This window comes from Electrophorus electricus, chromosome 1, assembly GCF_041902795.1.
Source record: "Electrophorus electricus isolate QZ-2024a chromosome 1, ASM4190279v1, whole genome shotgun sequence".
NCBI classification, from domain to species: Eukaryota; Metazoa; Chordata; class Actinopteri; order Gymnotiformes; family Gymnotidae; genus Electrophorus; species Electrophorus electricus.
Window position 1 is genome coordinate 7,928,229 of NC_137497.1, and position 20,492 is coordinate 7,948,720.

At 41.1% G+C, this 20,492-nt stretch overlaps 1 protein-coding gene across 2 annotated transcripts in view; it reads right to left on the minus strand.

Annotated features, from left to right (window-relative positions):
* The window catches only part of LOC145657001 (NLR family CARD domain-containing protein 3-like), a 33,067-nt gene extending 18,249 nt beyond the window's left edge, over window positions 1–14,818 (minus strand). For both annotated transcript variants that reach the window (XM_081711065.1, XM_081711068.1), the window contains exons 1-7: window positions 14,733–14,818; window positions 10,568–10,674; window positions 9,458–9,571; window positions 5,956–6,010; window positions 5,341–5,545; window positions 2,257–4,060; window positions 97–267 (exon numbers count right to left, since the gene is read on the minus strand). In XM_081711065.1, the coding sequence (XP_081567191.1) occupies window positions 97–267; window positions 2,257–4,060; window positions 5,341–5,545; window positions 5,956–6,010; window positions 9,458–9,571; window positions 10,568–10,614 (2,396 nt within the window). In that variant the 5' untranslated portion in view covers window positions 10,615–10,674; window positions 14,733–14,818. The remainder of the gene's footprint in view (window positions 1–96; window positions 268–2,256; window positions 4,061–5,340; window positions 5,546–5,955; window positions 6,011–9,457; window positions 9,572–10,567; window positions 10,675–14,732) is intronic.
* Between the last annotated feature and the right edge of the window lie 5,674 nt (window positions 14,819–20,492).

Genomic DNA, 20,492 nt, shown 5'->3' on the forward strand with positions numbered 1-20,492 from the left:
GGCAATGTTTGTTTAATACTGTACTATAAGGGAGTTGACACTGACCTTTTTAAAATGGCTCTTTATTTACATTCAAAAATAGTCACAGAAACTCACCTGAGAATCTCCAGTTTACAGTGTGAACTCTTCAGTCCAGCACAGAGCTGCTCCACTCCTGAATTCTGCAGGTCATTATTATTCATCTCCAGCTCTCTCAGTGAGTTTTCTGTTTGTAGAACTGATGTGAGAGATTTGCAAGACTCTTCCGTGAGACCACAGCCAGATAGTCTGTAAAAGAGTAAATACAGTAAATAATGTAGTTCAGTCAGAGGATGATGAATTAAAAGATCTGAACTGCTAATAAAAATGTAAAGAGCTTGATAGGTCTGGAACACACTGATACATTTTCAGCCTTTTAATTTTACAAACACAGCAACATTTCAACACTACTGTGTCTTCATCAAAGACAAAATGAACAAAGACATGACAAATAACATTCATTAGCAACCTAAGACAGGTGACCAAATAATGGATGGTTGGTTCATAAGTCAGTGAATGGCAGTTACCATAATCAGAGTCCAAGTATCAAAATATCCCACCCCTAACACCATAACAGGAAACAGAACAACATAGATCTCATTCAATGTTTCACAAATACAAACACACTAATATACAAACAGAAAATATTGTTGAAAGAAATGCAGAGTAGTGATTATGGAGGAATAAACACTGCATTAGTGATTATGGAGTAATGAACACTGTAGTATTGATTATGGAGGAATGAACATTGCAGTAGTGAATATTAGTGTATGAACACTGCAGTAGTAATGATGGTGGGATGAACACTGCAGTAGTGATTATGGAGGAATGGACAGAATGCAGACAGCATAATCTTTTACTAGTGTTTACATTCCTGTGCTCACACTATGAGTCACTGATCATGAAACATTCTCCTCTGCCTTTGCTTTTCCCAGTGAGGTCCTCAGTTCTGTCTTTGTGGTGCACCGAGAATCCCGGAGGCTCAATAGCTGAGTCAGGGACCCCATCAGTCAGTCAGGTGTGTGTGAGGCAGACCCCATCAGTCAGTCAGGTGTGTGTGTGACTCAGACACAATCAGTCAGTTAAGTGTGTGTGACTTAGAACCCATCAGTCAGTTAAGTGTGTGTGAGGCAACTATCCCATGTATGCTGTTGACATGAAATGTGTCCCTGGCGTTTGTCCTTCATGGACTGTATGTGTGCAGTAAAATACTGGGGAGAAGAGGATGGTTCACATGTTTCAGTTGGATCAGAACTGACTCACTTCTCCTACACTGCTTGTGTGAGGACTCAAGGACATTTGACTTTTTGTACAAAAGAACTGATATGGTCAGTTTCACAACTGTGCTTACATGCAATTTGTATAAAGCCAAATACTAAAACTTTCTGAAATTCATGAAAAAACTTTAAACTGATCAGACAATTTATGCTGATTATATGATTTGTAAAGAAAAGCATTGTATTAAACTTGAGAGAAATGCAAAACAATCATTTTCACTAGTGGTCTGAGATATTGGTCCCACTGTATGTGAGCAACAGTAGTAGCCTGCTACAGTTTTAGGTGAGTGACAGTAGTAACAGCATGAGCTTCTGGGAGACTCACTGCATGTAGTCATATTAACACCTACACCTTTATAAAGTGTCTCAGATGTAGTCATATTAACACCTACACCTTTCTAATGTGCCCAATCACCATCATCGGCTCTAAAGAAAGCCCATGATAAAGTTTGAAAACTGCCATCAGTGTGAAATATATATATATGTGTGTGTGTGTGTGTGTGTGTGTGTGTGTGTGTGTGTGTGTGTGTGTGTGTGTGTGTGTGTGTGTGTGTGTGTGTGTGTGTGTGTGTGTGTGTGTGTGTGTGTGCACATGTGTACACGTGATGGGTGAAGTATAAACACTGTTGGCCACTGTTGTAAATGTAGGACCATTCTCAACACACAGACACACAACTACCCATGACATCAAATATAATTTAACCATCATTAATACATTTAGACTAATGAATCACTGGACAGTGTTACTACATTCCAATGTTCCACAACTTTATGGTTTAACTTAAGCACCTGGTGTTGGAGCCTTCAATCACCTACATGTGCTTTAATGTAGGATCTCTCTATCCTGCTCTCTCTCTAATGTTGGCTCACTCTCCTTTTCATTTTTCATAGAAGACCTTCTGAGTCAAGAACATCCACTGCCTGCTACACCCACTGTTCATCTCTAAATGAAAATACTCACATGGCTTTTCTGGATGCTTTGACCATTGGCAGCAGTCTCAGTAGACATTCCTCTGATGGGTCATATTTCCTCAGGTCAAACTCATCCAGGTCCTCTTCTGAGTTCAGCAACACAAACACCAGAGCTGACCACTGAGCAGGAGACAGTCTGGCTCCATGGAGACTACTGTTACCTCCTTTGCTCAGGTATATTTGGACTTCCTGCACTAGAGAATGATCATTCAGTTCATTCAGACAGTTGAACAGATTGATGGATTTCTCTGTAGAGGGACTGTCACTGATCTTGTCCTTGATGTACTTGACTGTTTCCTCTTTGCTGTGAGAGCTGCTTCCTGTCTGTGTCAGTAGGCCTCGTAAGAGAGTCTGATTGGACTCCAGTGAGAGACCCAGAAGGAAGCGAAGGAAAAGGTCCAGGTGTCCATTTTGACTCTGTAAGGCCTTGTCCACTGCACTGTTGAGGAAGACAGACATTGGGGTTTTGAAAATACTGAAAAATCCAGGGTGTTGCTGTTGTAGCACATTGGTGTTGGTGGAGATGAAGGAAGTAAACACATATAAAGCAGCCAGAAACTCCTGAACACTCAGATGAACAAAGCTGAACACCTTCCCCAGCTGTAGCTCAAACTCCTCTCTGAAGATCTGAGTGCACATTCCTGAATACACTGTCATTTCTCTGACATCAATGCCACTGTTTCTCAGGTCTTCCTCATAGAAGATCAGGTTGCCTTTTTCTAGCTGTTGGAAAGCCAGTTTTCCCAGTGCCAAAACATGTTCTCTCATGTGATGTGGGTGAGTGGGACCTTTTTGTCCTTTCATACTTCCTCCATACTTTTGATCCTTGTGTCTGAGCTGAAAGATCAGGAAGTGTGTGAACATCTGAGTCAGAGTCTTGGGGATCTCTCCACTCTCTGCTTCACCCAACATTCTCTCTAGAACAGTGACTGCAATCCAACAGAAGACTGGAATGTGGCACATGATGTAGAGGCTTTTTGATGACTTCATGTGTGTGATGATTCTATTGGCCAGGCCCTGATCACTGATTCTCTTCCTGAAATATTCCTCTTTCTGTGGTTCACTGAACCCTCTTACCTCTGTTACCTGGTCAACACACTCATGAGGGATCTGATTGGCTGCTGCTGGTCGAGAGGTTATCCAGAGGAGAGCAGAGGGAAGCAGATTCCCCTTGATGAGGTTTGTCAGCAGCACATCCACTGAGGTTGACTCTGTTACATCCCACAATCTCTCATTGTTCTGGAAATCTAGAGGAAGTCTACACTCATCCAGACCATCAAAGATGAACAGAATTTTGTAGCTTGTATAATGTTTAGGTTTTAATTCACATGTTTCTGGGAAAAAGCGATGAAGAAGCTCCACCAGACTGAACTTTTTCTCCTTCAGCAAATTCAGCTCCCTAAAAGGAAGTGGGAATATGAAGAGAACATCCTGATTTATGTTTCCTTCAGACCAGTCCAGTATGAACTTCTGCACAGAGACTGTTTTACCAATTCCAGCCACTCCTTTAGTCAGCACTGTTCTGATGGCTTTGTCTTGTCCTGGTAAGGGTCTAAAGATGTCACTGCATTTGATGGGTATCTCCTGTGTTGCTGGTCTCCTGGACGCTGTCTCAATCTGTCTCACCTCATGCTCATTATTGACCTCTCCACTCCCTCCCTCTGTGATGTAGAGCTCTGTGTAGATCTCATTCAGAAGTGCTGTGGTTCCCTGCTGTGAGATTCCTTCATGAATCTTCTGACATTTGTCCCTCAGTTTGGATTTGAGCTTTCTGTGGCAAGCAGGGGCCAGTTCTGATAAAAGAGGAAGACAACAGAACACATGATAATCTCTTTTAGATTCATTCATAAAAGACTCATTACAGGAGTTAGAGGAAAAGAGATAAACAGATTGTTATAAATAGATTGTTTATTCCTGCTAGATTGGGCATGAAACTTCCAGTGGTAAATCTTAGTCAATTCAGGGACTGACAGCCTTAAATTTCAAGATTAACAGACATTGTATTATACATTATTTTATTGATAATATTTACTGGTTATCAATAACACCAAATGGTCAGTAGTTAGAAACCAGCTGAGGTTCCACCACACACACTGGTAACCATCACCTGACTGAGGAGATCTACAACCCAGACTGGACAAGGAGGGGGGGGGGGACAACCTGTGATCTGTGAGATAGGACCTGTGTTCTAATGTGATCTGTGAGATAGGACCTGTGTTCTAATGTGATCTGTGAGGTAGGACCTGTGTTCTAATGTGATCTGTGAGGTAGGACCTGTGTTCTAATGATCTGTGAGGTAGGACCTGTGTTCTAATGTGATCTGTGAGATAGGACCTGTGTTCCAATGTGATCTGTGAGATAGGACCTGTGTTCCAATGTGATCTGTGAGATAGGACCTGTGTTCCAATGTGATCTGTGAGATAGGACCTGTGTTCCAATGTGATCTGTGAGATAGGACCTGTGTTCTAATGTGATCTGTGAGATAGGACCTGTGTTCTAATGTGATCTGTGAGATAGGACCTGTGTTCTAATGTGATCTGTGCGATAGGACCTGTGTTCTAATCTCAGTTACAAAGAATAAAATGACACTTTATTTTAAGTGATCCTTTTAACATGAAATAGTGTCTGACCACTTGAACTATTCCACTTGTGAGTAAACTTGATTGCAATTGTATCCAAACTCTCACATGATTCATTCATGAACATATACTTGGATACTTGGAGGGGGGGGGGTGTATGTGGACATAGAAAAAAAAAAAAATTAACATCTGCCAGTGATTTGTGGTCAAATCTCATTGGTCAAATTAAATCTCAGCCCTAAAGAATAACAATGTATCCTCAAAACGTCAGCATTCTGCAAACACATGACACATAGTCCAGCAGTTAATGTATTGTACCAACAATCAGAAGGTTGTCAATTCAAGCCCCACCACTACAAAGTTGCCACTGTTGGGCACATGAGCAAGACCATTAACCCTCAATTGCTTGAATTGTACTCACAATTGTAAGTATTTATTTTCCTTCAATAAAAGCACCTGCTAAATGTGATAATGTCATGACCCAGAACTCTTACTGGTCAGTAGTGTGTTAGCGAGGTCTTTCTGGTTCATCTTCCTCAGGACGTGCAGTGTGATCTCCAGCACCCCCTCTCTGACACTGCTCTGATCCTCCTCATCCTCCACCTGTCTCCCAGTGCATGCTGGGTAATCTGAGCTCAGTAGATTCTTAAATCTCTTCAGCTCATTCTTTACCAGAGAGATGATTTTGTCCTCCAGCTCCTGAATAAATAGTATCAGTAAAACTAGTGTCATATACAGATCTTTTTAACACAGGATAATCAATTAAACAGAAGAGAGGACTGAACTGAGTGGGATTGGATGGTCATGTGCACATTATGGTTTATAAAAGAACATAAGCATCACATTAACTGAGCTGTATCTTAAAGTTTAAATGTTAGTTAATTTTAGAAAGTTAGAATAGTTTGTGAAGTTTGAGTTTCGTTCATTATCAGATAAATTACAAAAAGTCATTAAAGTAAAGTATGAACCAGTAAACCACAGAGTCTCATGATGATCTGTGATCTAAACACACTCTAATGATAAAGACCCTTCCCTCCTCACACACACACACACACACACACACACACACACACACACACACACACACACACACACACACACTTACACACCTTGAACACTGACTCCAGCTTTTCTTTAGAAATGTTTTCAGGCTTCTTCTGGTCACTGTGGACAAACAAATCAAAGACTTTAATGGATAATCTATAGTTTATAAACATGAATCCAAGTTAAATTCATGGTTGTGTACATGATGTTGATGATGATGTGATACATGGCTTCAACCCAAACACTGTACTGACAGTACAGCAGAATAACCAGAGAAGCTTCCCCTGGCCCTCACTCTGGTGATGTAGAATAATGTTTATGTGAATGGTGCTTCACCAGTTACTGGGAAATGAACACAAGAAAATGAACACTGGAACATAAACAATTATATGCACCCCATCCACACAGAACAGAGGGCACCAGAACAGAGAGAGAGAGAGAGAGAGAGAGAGAGAGAGAGAAGGTGTAACAGAGCGGCTGTGGGGCAGCAGGCAGGATAATCAGGGGTGAAGCGTCCTGACAGGATGTGTCCATGGTGGACACTATCAGAACTATCAGATACTGACCAAGAACCAGGGTGAGGGTTAATAAAGAAAGCTGTTACTCTAACAGTTCTCTCTCTGTGTGTGTGTGTGTGTGTGTGTGTGTGTGTGTGTGTGTGTGTGTGTGTGTGTGTGTGACATTATTCTACTTTCCAAAGATTGGGTGTATTGTATTTATATTCTGTGTCCCAAACCTGTTATGCAATACTCAGTGGTCATGCTGGAATCCTTCTCTCTGTAACAGATGAGTAAAGTGTTTTCTCTGGTCTAGATGGTGGTGTGATTCTGGAGAGTTTGTCCATCCTGTGACTGAGGGAGATCCTCTGACTCTACACTGTTTACTTCACCCCACTATCACATCACACCTCAGAGCTGATTTATATAAAGATGGACCACTCATCCAGACCCAGACTGCAGGAGAAATGACCATCCATACTGTCTCAAAGTCAGATGAGGGTTTCTACTACTGTAAACACCCAGAGAGAGGAGAGTCACCACACAGCTGGGTCTCAGAGGTCAGAAAACAGTGAATTTAAATGTTTCTTAACAACCAACTTAAAAGACAGCATAGATCAAACATGTAAGAAATCATTTTGTGATTCATGTGCTTTGTTCAGTTCCCATGAGCTCAGCTGGTGATTCCTCCTCTCTTGGCCTGGTTGGTTTGGCTGTGGGACAGAGTTTGGTCCTGTTCCTCATCTTACTGAACCTGCTGTGGTGCTACAAAACCAACACAGGTCTGAGATCAGCTGCGGATCATTTATGAATACTTTAAATGTTGTGTTCGTATGATACACATCATGAACCCTGTTTACAGTATTAAAACATGTTTCGTTTATTTCCATGTTGCCCTGGTGCAGAATCTCTGTGTCGCTGTACTGGGAATCAGTCACACATCAATCAGACATCAGATCAGACCCAGAGAGAGTCAGGAGGTGAGGGGTGTCAGTCACACCACTGCACACTGCTCAGACCATGGACCTCTAACAACTTTCCTTATTAACAATTAAAGCTTTAACTTCTCTAAGCCAATTTAACTCATCTTTCATCACTTGTGATTTGTTCCCTACTGTGTCCAATAATCTTTCAGTTGGGTAGTTACGATTTATTTTTCTTTTAAAGCCAAAAACTGCCCACATATATGACACAAATGTTAGGGTTTCTAAAGATCAAACCATTCTTTAAAAACATTTTTTGACTTCTTCTTTTGTGATGGTTTTGAACAGTAGGAGATGGGAAATGATTCTTGCAGATTGTGTCAGTGAGGCTGTACTATCTTTGTGGTTAGAAAGGTGAAGGAATGTTCCTTCCCTCTGACATTGTGTGGTATGGCTGGGGGTCTCCAGTACCACAGACTCCACAATAAAGTTACATGCCTGGCTGAAGTTAACTGATATGGGATACTAGCTAAACTCCCCCTTTCTGCAATGTCTCTATTACCCCAGTCTGTCTGTGTCCTGTGCAGTTCTTTATTACCCCAGTCTGTCTGTGTCCTGTGTGGTTCTTTATTACACCAGTCTGTCTGTGACCTGTGCGGTTCTTTATTACCCCAGTCTGTCTGTCTCCTGTGCGGTTCTTTATTACCCCAGTCTGTCTGTGACCTGTGCGGTTCTTTATTACCCCAGTCTGTCTGTGTCCTGTGCGGTTCTTTATTACCCCAGTCTGTCTGTGTCCTGTGTGGTTTTTTATTACTCCAGTCTGTTTGTGTCCTGTGTGGTTCTTCCTGTTATGACAGTGATTCCTGAGGCCTAATAAATGTCTTCAACAATTGTATCCCGACATCTCATCCACCTGCATGTAACAGTTTCTAAAACTAATGACACCAGAACCACCACTATTACTTTACTATAGTGTCAGTATCACAGAACTGGACTGTTACACCATTACTAATGAGACCAGAACCACCACTATTGCTTTACTATAGTGTCAGTATCACAGAACTGGACTGTCCCACCTGTTCAGGTAAGCAGGACCTCCTAGATGGACCCAAACACATATGAGGTGAAACAGGGAAGGGGACAAAAGAGGTAAAACACAACTGAACAGGAAACCAACAACTGAGAGGGTTTGAACTGAAGGAGTGGGTGAGCAAGACCACACTGTTCTACCCCCTACACTACTGGGAAGAAGGAGTGAGGAGTGATGGGAGTGATGGGAGTGGTGGGAGTGATGGGGAGTGAAGGAGTGGGTGAGCAAGACCACACTGTTCTACCCCCTACACTACTGGGAAGAAGGAGTGAGGAGTGATGGGAGTGATGGGAGTGGTGGGAGTGATGGGGAGTGAAGGAGTGGGTGAGCAAGACCACACTGTTCTACCCCCTACACTACTGGGAAGAAGGAGTGAGGAGTGATGGGAGTGATGGGAGTGGTGGGAGTGATGGGGAGTGAAGGAGTGGGTGAGCAAGACCACACTGTTCTACTCCTTACACTACTGGGAAGAAGGAGTGAAGGAGTGAAGGAGTGATGAGGAGTGAAGGGAGTGAAGGAGTGAAGGAGAGTGATGGGAGTGAAGGGGAGTGGTGGGAGTGAAGGGAGTGATGGGAGTGGTGGGAGTGAAGGAGTGAAGGGAGTGATGGGAGTGATGGAGTGAAGGGAGTGGTGGGAGTGAAGGAGTGGGTGAGCAAGACCACACTGTTCTACCCCTTACACTACTGGGAAAAAGGAGTGAAGGAGTGATGGGAGTGGCGGGAGTGAAGGGAGTGATGGGGTGTGAAGGGGAGTGGTGAGAGTGAAGGAGTGAAGGGGAGTGCTTGGTGGAGACATAACGGGTGTTTTTACTGTTTAATAGTACGAACAAACAAAAGAGTTCAGCAGTGAAGGGATGTTTAAGGGCCAGAAAACCCTCAGCCACTTCTGACGAAAAACAGTGTCTGGTCCAACCTTATTAGTTTGACCTGTAGAATGGTGCCATTGTTTACTGGGGTAATATTGTTGTGTTATTGGGGGAACTTCACTCCCTCACACACTGGGAGGAACACATCCACCCCACTTATGAAAGAATCTGAGTGTGTAATGTGTCACTCACCATAGGACTGAGGTCACAGGTCCACTGCTGAATACAGGAGGCTTATCCATGGACCAGTCACTCTTCATAGACACACAGCTGGGTGCTGGATTTGCTGCTCTCTCACTCCCCCTCCTGATGATATTGAATAGTGAAAATAAATCACATTAGAGAACAACCAATTACACCCACAACATTCTTACATAATAACTCCACCTGGAACCTGCACTCACTGTACACTTGATTAGAATCACCTGTCCTTCAGCAACTACACAAACATACCACACACACACACACACACACACACGTCCTTCAGCAACTACACACACACACACACACACACCTGTCCTTCAGCAACTACACAAACATACCACACACACACCACACACACACACACACATCACACCTGTCCTTCAGCAACTACACAAACATACCACATACATCACACCTATCCTTCAGCAACAACACAAACACAGACACACACATGCATTACACCTGTCCTTCAGCAACTGCAGAAACATACCACACACACACACATCACACCTGTCCTTCAGCAACACAAACATACCACACACACACACACACACACACACACACACACACCTGTCCGTCGGGAACACAACTATACCACACACATTACACCTGTCCTTCAATAACACACAAACATACCACATACAAACACACAAGCAAACAGAAACTAGAAGAGCACTGATAGTAGAACTTGGTTTAAATATGTAGAGGAAATGGCAACAGATGAAGGGGAGAATAACTAGAACTTCTAACTAATAAGTGGGAGATGGAGAGCAGGGGAATGGCTGAGGATGATTGACAGGGATTAATGAGTGTGAGTGTGTGTGTGTGTGTGTGTGTGTGTGTGTGTGTGTGTGTGTGTGTGTGTGTGTGTGTGTGTGTGTGTGTGTGTGTGTGTGTTTGGCTGGGTAGCTCTCTCACTCCACCTCCTGATATTGAATAGTGAAAATAAATCAGCTGGGTGCTGGGGACTCTGCTCTCTCTACCCTGATGAAGATGAGAAAAAGTGTTGAGTAATTACATCCTTCACTACATCTCATTTATCCTGAATATTCCCTCTCCCTGTTTCCTCAGATTAAGTGCTGATGGAAAGCTCCTCACTTTGGGTCAGAGGTTCCTCCACTGCTGGAGTTATGAGTCTCCATCATGGAGTTGTTCCTCTTCACACACACACACAACTGGACACTGGAGATGCTGCTCTCTGCTCCCTGTCAACAGTTCATACACACAGAGTGAATCAACACTGAATCAATGCCTGATAAAACTCACATTAACATATTAAAAATAAAACACATGCTGCCAAACATGAAATATGAAGCAAAAAATAGAAAATATAAAAATAGATATATAAAATAATATAAAGATGTAAGCAATACAATGTGCAATACATGTGTATGAGAACAAGTTATGCTGTATGTTTACATATATGTTTACTGATACCATAACAGCCCGTATATGTGCACTCTGTCTTAAAGCACAGGCAAATTGACCATCAACTGCTAAAACATCAAATAACTCCACATCTCCAGCACAACTAGTATTTAACACGACCAGTGACAAAGAAATTCAAGTGTAAATTCATCATCATATTGAGAGACCTGCGATGTATTTATACTAGTGTGTTCATCCATGCAGTCATCTCCAGAACTGTAGGTGGCAGTGCAAAGCCAAAACTAACCCCTGAAAAAACAGAGAATGACATTCTGACACCCATCACATATGACTGTCCACAAAATTTAAGAGGTGCAAATTGACATTGTAAAGGTCCAACGTGCACAACAGGAAGAGGAGCAACCGCGTCATTTCTAGCACACACACACACACACACACACACACACACACACACACACACACACACACACACACACACACACACACACACACACAGTGAGTCAAACATAAACCCAGGCTGTGTTTGTAATGGTCCACTCACTCACTTTCCCCCACACAGACAGGTCTATATAGAACACTACATAGGGTATGTTAGTGAGACAACAGACAGAATCCATCAACACCAGTCTGTGCTGGAAATATAAAACTGTGACCTTTCATCACAGAAACTGTCTGGAACATAAAGTGGTGCAGTCATAACACATTGAAGTAAGACACTTTAGTGAGGAAACAGTGGTAGCAGTCCTGTCAACATGTCTGTTATATGTCCTCAATCAGTGTACATCAGTAGTTCACTACATTTACAGTTCACTATAGGTGTGGTATCTTTGTCCTTAATCAGTGTACATCAGTTGTTCACTACATTTTGTAACATTGAGTTGTAAGGAGGCGGACACGTGCGGAGAAGAGCAAGATTTATTGGGGCAAATCCAAAATCATAGTCGTTAGTGTAGTCCAGGGTCATATTACCAACATGATCAATCAAAACACACAAAAGCAAACAGGGGAAACTCAGGGCTAAGAAACACGAAGGCTAGGACACGTGGAGTACAAACTTACGGGATACAGAGATGAGCTCTCAAAAACATTCAGACATTAAACCAATCAAACACAATGAGCCTAACACACGCATTCAAATAAACACAACCATTAAAATAAACAACATATAAACAAGACCAAGGCAACAAGGCAGGGTGTAAATGCATGAACTAAATGAGGGACAGGTGTGGAAAATCAAACGAGGGGCAGAGAAAACGAAACTACGGAATGGAAGTAAAATACATGAGACAGGGAAAACATGGAACACGGAAGATGGGAGGGACTAACTGTGACACATTTACAGTACACTATAGGTGGTGGAGGGAAAGTGAGGCTTTGTGAAATATTGAGATGTTCGAAGCAGTTGTGTCAAAAATAGTTTCAAGGTTTCAAAAGTGTAGTAAAGACTACTGTAGGGAACTGGGATGACTGGCACAGGTTGGCTTTATACTGTGTTCAACCTGGTGTGTTGGCCAGACCACTTAAAGCCATACTGAGATCAAAGGTGTAATAACAGGCATGAACTTTGATGTTACAGAACTGTGAAGTAGAGAATAGGTTACCCAATATTATATGTTGTGAGATCAAATGTGTCATCAATCTTTGGTCAAAGACACAAATACAGATATTACTTTAAATATCAGTGTTGTTTGTAAATGACAACATGCACAATACACAAAAAAGGCTTTTACAGTCGATTGAAATGGCTATACTACGATCAATATAACTGATACTTGGGAGTCATCTAGCGGCAAATCTCTGGAACTGACTCAATAAAGAAATGCAGTGGTCATGACTAACATTGAAATCACTGATTCAACCTCCCAAACTCAAGGACTACTAGACAAAGGAAGTACAGCTGATATGAAACACAGTATTACCAGAGGATAAATCCACTAAAACATGAAAGTGAAACTAAACCTATACAGAAAGGCACAGGGAGTAACATGCCTGCTTGTTAGTAATTGTTAACTAACATTGTTTTTTCATCACAGAATATCAATATAAAAAGAAGATGCCTGACTTACATTTTATCAGTAACACAGAGTCTCTGGGTTTAACACAAACAGAGTTTTATTGTGTGGGAAACACTCAGCATCTTTAGCCAATGACGCAGAGTTTAACTGGATAATCGAACAATATCTTCAGCCAATGACACAAAGTTTAACTGGATAATCAACCAGTATTTTTAACCAATTACATAACGTTTAACTAGATAAGTATATTATAAGGAACAACAAAAGTAAATAATATTCACTCATAATTCTTCCAACACTTATGGGCCTTTTGAATAGAAACATTCTGACATGATCTCCGCAGTGACCACTTTTGCTAACATCTTGATAATTCTATTCTGTGAAACAACAATGTCTAAACTACTTTGCTTAGATATTATTCTGGTGGGTTATACCAGGTTATTGATACATATGATCAATAAATATTTAAAAGAAACTACCATACAACAACCTGTTTCTGTTGTGTTCTGTGAGGCATTTCAAATTCATGTGTAAGACATGACATTTAGAAAGATAATCTATTAACAAAATGCCAGTATGTTTACTGGGATAAATAACCACATGGGTTCTGTGGGTTTACATGAACTCTGTAGAATTCTGTGGCTTTGCATGAACTTTGTTGGGTTCTGTGGATTCATATGAACTCTGTAGTCTATGAAGTGCAGACCGATTTAATGAATTGTCTGTATGGAACAGGTTTCATAGTAAAATAAAGGAACAATAGCTCAAAATGATATATTTATTATTATATTTATATTATAAAATTTTTGTTGTTCTGCTGTTTGGGGGGCTTCTTCTCTTCCCAAATTACCTCCTCAGTCTTGGAAAAGATTCATTCACATAGAACACATGTTGCTGGCATGCACAGGTGTTTTTACCATTATATAAACGTATGGATATACAGCACATCATTCCTGTCAGTAAACCAGAGGATCTTTCTCTACATACACTTTCTATATATTAATGTCACTATATCTATCCTAACTACTGCTCACTGGATGTCTCTCACTAGCCTATCAGTCAATATGTCCTATCAATAACCTTCTATCTAGACAACACTGTATCTCTCCATCTCTCAAATTCTCTATTCTCACAAAAACCCTGAAAGTTTGGGTGTTTTCTTGACTTATAAGCATTCATAGAGTTTGTGACTGAGACAGATGTGTGATCAGGTTTGTTTCAGACACTGTCAGTCAAAGACAGGAGCGGCAGGTTCTGTATCACACCTGTAGAAACACAAGCTTCGTTTAGCCGTGGTCACGTGACATGGCCGTTTTGAGCCACACGTCAGATCAGTGTTTCAAAACGCTGCGCTTCAGAAACTCGAAACAAGCGTAGAAACGTCAGTGTTGACCGTCCCATCCCAAGCTATAGTTAATAATAGAGATAATTAACTATACAGGGAATCTGAACTGTCCACTGAGGATTTGGATAACACTACAAAACAGCTGAAACTGAACAGAAAACTAACTGTAAAAAACAGAAATCACAGCAGTTTATGCCAGAGGAGTTTAAAATGGGACCATTTGAAAAGATTACTGACTAACTACGACTTAAAAACGAGATTTACAATAACTGAAAGTATATCTGACCCAGTTAAATAATGTTTTAAAAATATAACGACAGTACTAGGAGTTATTTTTAACGTCCATTTTAGTGTCCCGTAATTTCAGTGGCGTACCGTTAACTTCACCAGGACTTTAATCTTTACATTTAATCCGCTTTTGTGTTGACCTACGATTCAAACACAGAACTATGTATTTACAAAACGTTGTTTAAACTGCACCGACATCACGTTTTAACAAACAGACCTAACTTACCGTGAACTATTTTAAACGCGCGTATCTCCAATCAGCCCAACTTTCAACTTTCCGCCCAACTAGTTCAGAAAATGCTTTCGTTTTCTTGAGATGGGAGAGACTACAGGAACACCAGTGGGAAAGTGGAGGGAGGAGCACATGAAGACAATTACACAACAGATTTCTTATGCCGGTCATTTTTTATTAAGACGATCTGCAACCAAAACGTAGCTGTCCATCATTTTTACTGCCTCCAATCATAGACTACACAGCCAATGAGTTTCGCAGGCCCTCCTACACGGACTTTTTTGCAGCTGCGCTGAGAGTGCCCACTATGTCGGCATGTTGAAACACTTCGGAACTTAAACCACTTTATTTGTAGATGTAACTTACAGATGATCGTAATTTAGAAAATCAGCCTCACAATAAGCATGTGTGTGAACGTCCATGACATGTTGTGCATATGACAAAGAATCTTCTTAATGGCTGAATGCTGAGCATGGGTTTCAAGTATTGTGGAAAGAAAATGTATTTGTTTACCTGTATTTGGTACATCAGAAAACTACATAATGTAGTTTAATAATAATAAACAAAAATAAATTATGAATATCACCTCCTTGCAGCAGTACAACCAATCTGTGGTTTTACATTTGATGTGGAATTTTACATTAGATCACATTAGATAATTCCATTAATATTCTGCATTGTAAGACAAATACAGGAGTCCAAAATAAACAGATTATTTTGTATAATAAACACAGAACACAAAATAAATGCTAAATTAATGCCATGCAGAGGGGATAAAGATACAAGACAACAGTAAGAATAAACAACAGCTGGCTCACTGCAGTGCTCTTACATTAGAAGGACGCAAACAGGTTCTTCATCATATGAAAACTGTATTCAACTATTAAGTGAGCGATCTATGAGTGAGCTATCGAGGTGTCCTTTATAGCAGGACACAACCAGATTCCACTGAGAACTTCCAGCCTCACTACAGAGTAATTAATGACCACTCGGACGTCATAAATGTGTATAAGACAAACGGTTCCAACCCAAGTAGACGAGAGGCAGCGTGCATATGCAGTTTATTAACGAGGGAACCACAAACACGAAGGGCAAAATAAGCAGAGGCCTGGAGAAAACACTGCAGCAAGGCATGACATGAATTAGACAAACAACTATTACATGAACTAGCAAACGATAATTACATGAACTAGTGAAAGCAAGGGTGACGACAGTACTGGGAGCGTAACCTATAATAACAGAAGGAACGTGATTTACAGACAAAATAACCGACAACATAGAAACCCAAACACAGGGCTCAGATAACCAGGACAAGTTGGCAATAAACAGACTCAGGTGAACACGGACCGGAAGGAAGGAGCAGACGAGGGGCGGTGAAAACTAAACCAAAGAACAGCAAGGACGCAAAGGAAAACAGACACGACTAGGAAACCACGGAAACAGGGACGCCAGGAGGGGGCCATTCATGACAATGACATAATTACTATTATTATTGGATATAAGCTTTTAGCATACAGAACACTGTATATCAATAGAAAAGAGAAGATAAAAATGGATATAACAAGCCTCTTCTCAGCATATTCCTTTCTTAAACCCAAAATTCCCCACCCAATAAAATCCCACATAATCATACTAATTAAACCAGAACCCCACAATAAAATATGTGGCAGGCCAGATTCAAACACAGTCGCCACTTCATCCTAATGAGCACAAAAAAACCAACAAAAAAATATCCTGCCACAGTCAGTCCTCTCAGTACAGACGTGAATCTCTCCTCTATCTGAGATGGTGTAGTATCTGTAACACATTATCCCTCTATGGGCTAGTTACACTCACTCTGAGCCCATCAGAGACGCAGGACGTTATCCAGCTTAAAGGCCCAGTGACACACTCACTCACTCTCTCTGTCTCTCTCTCTGGATGGATGATAGTAAATGATAAAGTAACAGTCTTGACAACTGCAGTATAGGCAAGTTATCTTCTTCCATTTTGGATGTTCTAACTCATCTAATACTCTACTTTGGTACACTAAGTAAAAATAAAGCTTAATTTAGACACTTCTCACAACACACTCATAAGACATTGTTATATACAAAAGAGAGTTATGCAAAGATTATCCATCTGAAAACCCAAATCACCACTGTACTCTAGTAAATTTATTTTGCTATATAGGAAAACCTTCTCATCACACCCCACAGATGTCTTCACATTTTTCCCTCTAAAAACTTTTAAAGGGGCAGTTACACTAACATGTCACTACTCCATAGATTACCATATCACATTTACAAACCCACATTTACAACACATATTTTCATCTGGGCTACTCCTGTTGTTGATTGGCTTAATAAAAAGTGATTGACAACATAGCTCTTTCCTGATCACCTTTTGCTATTAGAGCTTGATCAGCTTCCATCAGGTCAGAAATTCAGAACACCTGCTGTAGGAATGAAACACACAGTGAGGTGTCCTTTGTCTCCACACCTTTACCTGCTATCGCCATGGCAGCTCCTGTTACTATGGCAAAAATAGAACAGAAAAACAAATAGATATCTTATGTTTTTTCTTTTCAAGATCTAACCCCCCTGGCTAGGCCTGACTCACTAGTCCAATAGATAAACCCTCTGGTTAGTCCTGGTTCACTAGTTCACGCCCTCCCTGTGTTTCACACCTGCTCCTCATTGTGTATCATTAGTGTGCATGTATATAAGTCTTGTGTTTGCATAGGTGTTTTGTTGATGTTCCACCCTGGTTAGCCTGCTAACCACGGAGTCATCTTTGTTTTGTTTAAAAATAAATGTTCCTTGTGTTCAACAAGACTTGTCCCTGCATTCTGCTTTGCCTCCTCGCGTCACAGGATCTGTTTAACAACAGAGAACATGGCTTACATACTTGTTTCTGTCTTCAGAAAGGTTCAGATTATTTAGTCCTAATCTCAAACCTGAGAGCAGCAGTAACCACTGACCAGGCCTTTAAAGACCTCCATGATGTTTTAAACCACACTTAAAACCCTTACAGTGTCCAACAAGCTCAGATAGGTGTGATGGTCAGGTGTCCACTTACTTCTAGACATACACTGTATGTGTGCAACACCCATCGACCCAGCAGCTAAACACTGCCAAGGGTCTTTTGGGTACATTCAGATTATAATTAATTCCAGTACAGTGAGGAGTTTTGGGTATGCTCATATTATAACGTGTCTTGGTACAGTGAGGTGTTTTGGGTACACTCAGATTATAACGTGTCTCAGTACAGTGAGGTGTTTTGGGTACACTGAGATTATAACGTGTCTCAGTGCAGTGAGGTGTTTTGGGTACACTCAGATTATAACGTGTCTCAGTGCAGTGAGGAGTTTTGGGTACACTCAGATTATAATGTGTCTCAGTGCAGTGAGGTGTTTTGGGTACACTCAGATTATAACGTGTCTCAGTACAGTGAGGAGTTTTGGGTACACTCAGATTTTAATGTGTCTCAGTACAGCGAGGTGTTTTGGGTACGCTCAGATTATAACATGTCTCAGTGCAGTGAGGTGTTTTGGGTACACTCAGATTATAACGTGTCTCAGTACAGTGAGGTGTTTTGGGTACACTCAGATTATAACGTGTCTCAGTGCAGTGAGGTATTTTGGGTACACTCAGATTATAAAGTGTATGTGTCTTCTAGCTGCCCAACCTTCTGCAGACTCCTCTCAGAATTCATGGACCTCAGAACATTCCTGAGAGAGTCCAGATTCACCTCCACCTTCTGATCAGAACAACAGAATTTTAGCCTTGCCAATACAAACTTAATTAAAACAACAAATAAGGCCAGTGTGGAAAAAACCTAGAGTGAAATCACAAGTCTAGAGTAAGAGATAAACGGGGTTTCTGTACCTCACTGAAAACTGTTTTGACCAGGAAGTGGCAGAGTTCCAGGCCTTCACCATATTCCCATGAACTGCCTTGTTCTTGCACTCTGTGTGCTGGAGACTCTGGAGGAAACAGAACAGACGCCAAACTGTTTCAGCTCAGAGTGATGAGCCCACAGTGGGGGAGACACCACCACCATCTCAGCAGCCTCAGACCCCAGTCCAAGCACTACACGCCCAAACAGTTCTTACTCAGCCTAACAGGCATTCATTTCACTTATGAATGCATTAAAACACACACACACACACACACACACACACACACACACACACACACACACACACACACACACATACGACAGCAGAGTGAATTAATTAGATTACACAGATTATTCATGTTGGCACAGTGTCATCCTACTAAACCCAGATTAAATTATTGTGATTTAAAGTGTCCTGAGTCATTGCCACATCCAACCCCCCTGATCCTGTTAACCACCCACTTCATAAGACCAGGAACACCTGGATCATGTGTGTGAGATAAAGGCTGAAAAATGGGAGAGTTCAGCTCTACCTGCTGGAGCTGGTCTTAAACTGTACTCTAACTGTGTGAGATGCATTTGATCTGGACTCTACCTGTGGGACTGGACTCTACCTGTTGGAGCTGGTCTGCTGTTGTCTGGCAGAGTTCAGTCCACTGGGCTGTAGTCATCAGATGGCCTGAACAACACGGTCCATCACTGTTTCACTGGTCTTAAATCCACAGACCTGCTGTGGCTTTTATTTTGTCATTTTACTCTACAGCAGGTGTGTTGGTGTGTTCCAGGGCAGTGGGTCCCCAAAAGCAGGTTTCAGAATCTCATGTGTGTTAAGACTATTTGTACAGGATTAGTTTGACATGGGAAGTGCAGTAATGTAATTGTTTCCCACGTTTCTCAGTGATTTTCCTTCCGCCATATCAGTCATTTTTACCTATTGGAGACTCCAAGGTCATTAAATATTTTTGCACCCTTTTCCTACTATAAAATATAGTTTTGTTTGTTTCTAATCCTGGGCGAATTGCCAGGGATTCAATATCAGAATTTTGGTGCGGAAGTGCTCGAGAAGGAATATGACTTCCAGATGTTGGAGGTTTTGAGTAAATTCCCCTACACTTATGTTACGGTTAGTCCCTCCCAACTTCCATGATCCGTGTTTTCCCGGTCTTGTGTGTTTTATTTCCATTCCGTAGTTTTGTTTTCTCCGCCCCTCATTTGATTTTCCACATCTGTCCCTCGTTTCTTTCCTGGTTAAATTCATGTGTTTAAACCCTGTCTGATGGCCTGTGTTTTATTGTTCATTGTTAGATTTGTTGCGTATGAATACATGTATGTAAGTTTGTACTCGTATTTCCTTCGTATTTCCTAGCCTTTGTTATAGCCTGCTTCCCCTGTTTGCCTTCGTGTGTTTTGTTAGTTTGATCATGTCTCCCCGTGCTCTCCGTGTTGGTAAACTGACCCTGGACTATCCTAACGACTACGACTCTGGATTTGCCCTAATAAATCTCGCTCTTTTACGCACGTGTCCGCCTCCTTACCGCTCACAGTTACAACGTATGTGACCCAAGTCATTATTACTGTAAGCGTTTTTTTTTAATCCAAAAGTTCTTTACAGAAGAAGGGTGAAAAATATTTTGTGGACAAAACAGGTTTTCTTAGGTCATTAGAATTTCATCATTGATTGCATGGATATGACGGATAAAATGAATAACATTCTAAATAATAAATATTTGATATTGATATAATAAAAGTTGATATTTATTGAGAATATGAATCACAACCATCTAAACATATAACAAAGTAGCATTAACTAAATGTCATAAAGTATAATTCAGCTAAACCAGGAACTTTATAAGATGATATGAAACACATTTC